The sequence below is a fragment of the Orycteropus afer genome, unplaced genomic scaffold, assembly GCF_000298275.1.
Source record: "Orycteropus afer afer isolate SDZICR_OR568_19922 unplaced genomic scaffold, OryAfe1.0 scaffold00008, whole genome shotgun sequence".
Taxonomy (NCBI): Eukaryota; Metazoa; Chordata; class Mammalia; order Tubulidentata; family Orycteropodidae; genus Orycteropus; species Orycteropus afer.
The window spans coordinates 17,214,942-17,222,780 of record NW_006921595.1 but is presented as its reverse complement, the minus strand read 5'-3'; the positions used below and the strand labels follow the sequence as shown (position 1 = coordinate 17,222,780).

Genomic DNA, 7,839 nt, shown 5'->3' with positions numbered 1-7,839 from the left:
TCATATTCATTATTGTTACCAATAGTTAATAACAGACTAGTGAAAACTCCTCCTGAACTGGTTTTCATATAGAGGCTTTAACAGAAGGAGTAGAGGACCTGTGGCTTACACAGATAAATTTTCACACTGTAACCTTGAATACTCAACTGAAATCTCACCCTAATTCATGCATCATTAGATCAAAAGCCTGAGGAACAACCAAAACACCTGCTATGCTTTTTCCACTTTCTTTTTTTTTTAATTTTTATTGTGATTTGGGTGAAAGTTTACAGAGAAAATTCATTTTTCATACAGCAGTTCATACATATTTTATTTCTTGACATAGACTGCACTTACCCATAACGTAACAGCTTTCTTCCCACTTCCTCCCTGTAGTTACCTCTTCCCTGTGTCCTTTTTTCACTTTTTCCACTTCCCATAGGCTTAAACAAGTTTTAGATGAATGGCTTTTGATAATTTGAATCATTTCAAGGATAGGTTTAAGGACCTTATTAATTCCCTTAACTTGCTTGTGGCAAACTGTCAACTATTAAAGACAATTCATGATTACCAAATTAATCTTTACTGATTATTGGAATCCATTGTAGTAGCAAAATCCCAAATTAAAGAAAGTAGAACTGATGTATAAAGACATTAGATTATATTTAAAGACCAGATTGTTCGGACATGGGTAAAAAATTCCTCCAGAAGGATTTGTTACAAGATTACAAAATGGATTTGTAATATATGAATGCATAAACTGTTGATTCATCTTTAAACTACAGGGATTCTGTTTTTCTTTTCTTTCTTTATTTTTTTTTTAAACTATTCTTAAACTTCTTGACCACATCACAATATATGATATGGTGTAAACCTGAAGTGGTTTATTTAATCTTACTGTTTTAAGCAGCTAAGATGATCTCTGTCTTCTCTGATCTGGGAGCCTGGAAAAACCCAGTTATTATTTCCCTACTACCTCTTCCCAAAATTCCTTGATTTGCTGACATGTTACTAAGATTCCAAGAATCCTCTAAAGAAATAAAAACCACCACTAAAAATGATGATGTTCTGAATTTCCAAATTGTATGTGTGTGTTTTGTTCTCTCTGAATTTATTTTCAGCTAAAAATAAACTCTGTCCTTGAGTGTGTGTACATACCTTATTGAGCAGGCTGTGTTCTCTTGTCATCAAATATAAATATTGAAAGCCTTAAAGACTGTCCTTAAATCTTAAATCAAATTACATTTTGCCAGTATACCAAACATCCCTGGGTGGGTATATTAAAAGCTCTAGAAAGATTGTGCTTTTACTTTTTAGCCAAATGGACATGTTTTATTCAGGATCTTGAGAAAAAAATCCTTATTCAGCTCATTCACACTACTTTTGAGGGGATGTCTTTCCTTCCTAAATTCCAGTTGCTGTAATGGCCCTAAAATGACTTCCTCCTGACCATGCTCACCTCTTAGCTCACCATACTGGCTGCTTTTGCTCCTACCAAGGTTCCCTCCTGCTTAAAGCCTTCTGTGAATTAGAGAATAGTCTCTTCCACCTATCCTGGACTGGAGACAATGCCAGATCCTCCTTGAGGTCCATCATTTCTTCCAGGGGAAAATTACCTGGCCCCTTTCACTCAAATGATGGCTCCGCCATGTATATATCTCTTAATACCATGACCCCTTCTTTGCAGCTGTTATGAAGGATGGCCTTTTACATTTAACTATAGTTTTATCTGTCTTTTTCACTAAGTAATACTGAAGTCATGTTGCTTCTTCCAATGGTGAAGAATATTAAATATAACAAGGACTGCCAGAAAAATGAACAAATCTGTCTTAGAAGAAGTACAACCAGAATGCTCCTTAGAGGCAATGATGGTGAGACTTTGTCTCACATAATTTGGATATGCTATCAGGAGGGAACAGTCCCTGGAAAAGGACATCATGCTTAGTGAACTCAAGGGTCTGTGAAAAAAAGGAACACTCTCAACAAGATGGATTGACACGGTTGCTGCAACAATGGTCTTAAACAGAGCAACAATTGTGAGGATGGTGCAGGACCTGGCAGTATTTCATTCTGTTGTACATAAGGTCACTATGAGTCAAAACCGATGTGACAGCACCTAACAAAAACAATGTGCCCGCCACACAAAGTAGTGAACACAAAGTAGGAGTACACAGAGTAGGTGTGTATCTGTCAAATGAATGCTTAATAAATGAATCATTGTCCAAAACACATTAACACTGGCAGGTGGCCAGAGGACTGAACATGGAACTAACCACAGATCATCTGGTTGTGAACCCTGCCAGCAGTTAGCATTTATACTGGCACAAATTCCTATATAATCTTTGTCTTCTGAAGGATTTATTAAACATTTTGTCACACACACACACATATAAGAGCTTTTGGTTGTTGAAAGCTGCTACATTCCACAGTGATAAACAACCCACCAGCTGCTTTGCAGAAGGAGGATGGGGCAATCTACTTCCATTAAGATTTACTGCCTTGGAAACCCAATGGGGGTTGCTATGAGTCAGAATCGAACAGTGATACATCAGATTTTACTTTGTTTCAATATACTTGTTATTAAAGATGCCCAAGAGTTAAAGGAGTACTCTGCAATATGATTCTGCAGAAAAAGTCACTTTGGCAGAGTAAGATAGGTCCTAAGATAATGCAGGAGGTTGGGAAGAATACCAGGCCCACGTATGCAGATGACAGATCTTGGATGACAAGTCATATTTTCCTTCTGTTGTCTTTCCAGAGATGGTGGAAAAGCAGTGAAAACATTGGATTAAAATGAAATAAGTGTGGAATTCCCTGTGAATTTTGTCTTAGTTCCCTAATGCTGCTGTAACTGAAATACCACAAGTAGATGACTTTAACAAATAGAAATTTATTTTCTCACAGTTTAGGAGGCTAGAAATCCAAATTCAAGGTGCTGGTTCTAGGGAAAGGCTTTCTCTCTGTGTCAGCTCTGGAGGAAGTTCCTTGTCTCTTCTGAGCTTCTACTCCTGGGCCGTCTTCACGTGGCATTGCTTTACTCTATCTCAGCTTCTAGCTTGCCTTTAACCTCTTTTATATCTGAAAAGACATTAACTCAAAATACACCCTATCATAATTTTGTTGCATTAGTATAACAATGACAACCCAATGTTAGATGGGATTATAGACACAGACATAGAGATGAAGATTTACAACACATATTTTGGGGGGATATAATTCAATCCATAACAAGTTTTAATATGAATTGAAACTTTTTTTTACTAATTTGCTACATGATATGATTAAAAAAAAAGAACCAAGTATTGCAGACTGAAGATCTACCTCATATAAGCTATGTAGCATTACGCTTTCTCTTCAATCTTGTGTTTCTTTATATGAAAAATGGAAGCAATGCTGGAAACCTCTGCTGACAAATAAAAGATAACAGGTGTAGACAGCAGGTAGCCCTGCGTCTGGCTCCAGACTGCAGGTTTGCTCTTTCCTGTGCCCCACCTGCTTCCTGGTAAAACTCCAGCTGTTCACATTGGAAGCTTCTACTTTATTTATCGGGACACCTGTGTGATGTAATTATTCTAATTATCTAACTATTCTAATTGTCCTATGATTTGAATCAAGGAAAGAAAAGAGGTCTTTTCTTTCATGCCTCAACAACAAAGGGCCCTAATGCTCATATTTGAAACATATACAAAAGTATATTTTTTTATTGTTATAAAAGTCACACTTGGAAATTGTTTTAGCCTGTGCTTCTACCAGATAACACATTCTCTTTTTCAAACATGAAGAAAGTAAGTATCCTGTTTTTCTGAGATTGTTTCTCTCTCTTTCTTAAACACACACATATATCATTGTCCTCATACCCTCTCCCCTGCCTCAAAAAACATACCCTCATTTCTATACTTCCTCAGAAGTAGAGAATGCAGTTGCTCTCAAAGCCTCTAAGGAATTAACTAGTATCAAAGCTCCAGTTAAATCTCGCCACTGCTTGGTCACAGGATTTTTCATTCTGTCCAAAGCTGATTGAAGGTCTTGTAACACGTCTCTATAGCTGTTTCCGTAGTGAGCACCCCAAGTATACAGAAAATCATAGGCAGGTTTCCACATCATCTATACAGGAAAAAAAAAAAATTAAACTGGGCTTTTTTCCCCTTGCTCCATTCTTTATGCATTGCTTATTGTCATTATATGAATATAAAAATCCATGGCTCAATAGTGTTTCATGATTATAAATGTTACTGAGGTAAACTTTTTACTCTCTGAGAGACTTTCAAGATTAGAGTAATAACTCTTTTAATGTTATATGTATCTATGAAGATTTTTATGGCTACCATTTAATATGATAAGACGTTATATAGTATATTTAACACTGTAAGAAATTTTCTTTAAGCAGTTCTGTAAACAAAGAAAAAAAGTAGATTCGTGATCAATGCAAAATGAGAGAGAAAAGCAATTCTCTAACTAAAAAAATACTTTAACGATACATTTAATGACAAAAGGAAATCTCATTATTCATCATTTCATTATGCTTTCCCTAAGCACCTACCAATACCAATGACGCCATTGTTTCCATAGAAATAAATGTACGTCAATGGGGAATTTTACATACAAGCTGTATGTCATGGTAACCAAGGCAACCAAACTCAGAGAGAATAGAGCTGAAGACAGACCAAATAAGACAAACTGTAAAACACACACACACACATACACACACATGCAGAGCTCATAACGAATTTTCTCCAGGAAACAACAAAATGAACTATGTGCTTATAATTGGAAAATAAACTTTATTACTTGCCACTTATTTGAGATCACTAAACTAATTCTGTTGTGATTCTATCACTTGAGAACTGCAGGAATACAGACTCTGCGCTAAATATTATGCAGAGTTGCCCTCTTAAAATAGAGCCTCCATTAGCAGTAACATCATATGATGAAACGGCTTGGTATATAATTGTTCACCCTCCTCCAATGTCCCCATATACTCCATAATTGAAGTTAAACACAGAAGAATAAAAGACCTATGTAATTAATTTCATTATATTTCTAAATCAATCTACATAAAAGGCTAGGCATCAGGCTTGAAAGATGATTCGATGCTATTTGTCCAAATTGGCATTTGTGGGGAGCCCTGAACACCTTTTGACAAAGCTTGATTCTGCAAGATAGAGAAAGCAGGAAAACAAAGCGGTACCATACCATGGTGTCATTTTTGCAGCCATAGAAACCATCCCAGGTCTTTGTGTATAAACTTTACCCTCACCAACCGGAATATATCTTTTATCACTGATAGAATGTGAATGTAAATGAGTCTTTTTCTATAGATTTATAATTAAATTCAAATCTTGCAAAGTGCTAAGCTATTAGTGGAAGGTGAGTTGAGGTACATTAATAGGGCCATTTTGCTAGGCTCAAGCCTGCCGATCACTGTTTGGATGCAAAGAAGCACTAAACAAGTAGATTATATGGCAGTGAGTAAATCCTAAATATTTGTAAAAGATTAAAAGTCTGATGTACAACTAAACCAGGAAAAAAAAAAAAAAACTCACTGCCATTGAGTCTATTCTGAGTCATAGCGATCCCTCCTTGGGTTTCCGACGTGGTATCTCTATGGCAGTAGATTGCCCAGTTGATGGAACATTATTTTCAGGCATTGTTTAAAATAATGGTATTTACAGCTAAATCTCCTAAGACTGCCCTAAGTTCCACTGTGAATGAGTCTGATGAAAGATGTATTTGAAGATATTTTATGACAAACAGTAACTGACAACATTTCAGTACTAAGATTATGGCATTGTTGACTAGCATAAAGAGTTGCAGAAAATAGACCTCTCTTAAGATTCACAAAAGGGCAATTTTATTGTGGAGATTCAAAATACTTTCATAGAATCCTAATCAAAAGGGTGAATACATAGAACAGAATTTCTGATTCTCATAGACTCCAGACTTCCTGGAGCTATGAAGGCTGAATGAACTCCTGAAACTATTACCTTTAAATAAACTCTAACCAAAAATATCACCTGAAGTCTTCTTAAAACCAAATAATAGTTTAGCTTAACTAAATAATAAAGAATGTCTGTCTTGAGCAGTATACTCTTAAGAACTATCTACATAGGATCAATTGACAACAACAGCTTGAAAGATTAGATAGGAAACAGGGAGCAGTGAATTTATGTTACAGGAGGAGGAACAACTAAGAAAAGGAGGGTGAAAATGGTTGCACAACTCCAAGAATATAGTCAATGTCACTAAATTGTACATGTACAAACTGTTGAATTGGTGTATGTTTTGCTGTGTATATTCTCACCAATAAAAACAAAATAAAGAAGATAATTTAGAAAAATACTTTTATAGTCTGATGAAGTCTAAACTGTCTCACTGACTTTCCTGAGTAGAAAACCTCCACATCACTTATCTTGCTGCAGCATGGTGAATTGCTATGCATAGAAAAGACCAGAGGCACACTCAATTATGAAGCAGCTGCTGGGTGCTGCTGGGTGTGGGAAATACACCCTGGTGGTGGAGCAATAGGCAACAGCAGATTCAGGAGAGGCCCAATGATGCATCTACCCATGGTCTTATGCAGAGGGCAAAGAACCCCTCACATCTGGCAGTTTCTACTGATAGCAGAACAGTGATGCCAGCTCAGAGAAACTTGCAAAGATTGCTGAGTTCTGGATTCTAATCAAGTATTCTGAAGGTGCAAGTGATTTCACAGAATTCCCCTAGGGGTATTGCTTTCAAGTCACTGGAATTCCTTGGAATCTAAATCATAAACCAAAAAAAAAAACAAACTCACTGCCTTCTAATTGGTCCCGACTCATAGCAACTCCTCTTTGGGTTCCTGAGGAGAATCTCTACAGAAGTAGATTGCCCAATCTTTCTTCTGAGGGAGTAGCTGGTGGATTTGAATGGCTAGCTTTCTGGTTAGCAGTCAAATGCCTTAGGCACGATGCCACCAGAGCTTCCATAATTGGCTATAAATAAGTACAGTAGCTTTGGACTGAAAATACCAAAGCACTCGTAAACTTCGTGATTTGCACTAAAATATGAACATCTTTTGTTTGTATCCATTTTAGTTGGAAGCAAATCAAGCCTGGATATGTCTTTAGTGCAAAATTTGATCTGCTATATATAACGTTGGTGGTGGTTCTCAGCACAAATGATAGAAGAGAACTCTTGCAGCATAAAGACAATGAAAAAGTTCAGAAATAATTTGTTTTTAATTAAATAATTACCTCATATATTCTCCAAACCAAAAACCCACTTCCATCAAGTCAATTCCAATTTATAGGAGCTCTGGTAGCAGAGTGGCTAAGACACTTGACTGCTAACCAGAAGGCTGGCGGTTCAAACCCACTAGCCCGTCCTCGGAAGGAAGATGGGGCAATCTACTTCCGTAGTGATACTGCCTCGGAAACCCAAGAAGGGGTCGCTATGAGTCAGGTCTGACTTGACGGCACATAACAACAACAACATCAAGTCAATTCCAATTTATAGCAACCTCAAAGGACAGAGTTGAACTGCCACATAGGGTTCCAAGGCTAAAAATCTTTATGGAAACAGACTGGCTCATCTTTCTCCCACCCAGAGGCTGGTGGGTTCAAACCACTGACCTTTTGGTTAACAGCTCAATGCTTTAAACAAATCATCACCAGAGTTCCCACCACATATATTAGAAGAAAACATATATTAGAAGAGCAGGAGAAAGGGGATTAAAAGACAGGAAGCCAGACAGAGGAACAGTCAGCCACAGGGACCCAGGTGGGGGGGATATGAGAGGTCTCCAACAGCAGGACAAACTTGTCTGTCGGTTTGTCCTACTGTGGTGACATGTAGACGTGAGTTTTGAGGCTGAGCCTCTGG

General features: G+C 37.2%; 1 protein-coding gene across 1 annotated transcript in view; it reads right to left on the bottom strand.

Annotated features, from left to right (window-relative positions):
* Positions 1–3,870: 3,870 nt before the first annotated feature.
* The window catches only part of MACC1 (MET transcriptional regulator MACC1), a 30,988-nt gene continuing 27,019 nt past the window's right edge, over positions 3,871–7,839 (bottom strand). Inside the window, 1 exon segment of the mRNA XM_007946013.2 lies at positions 3,871–4,083. Coding sequence (XP_007944204.1) covers positions 3,871–4,083 — 213 coding nt within the window.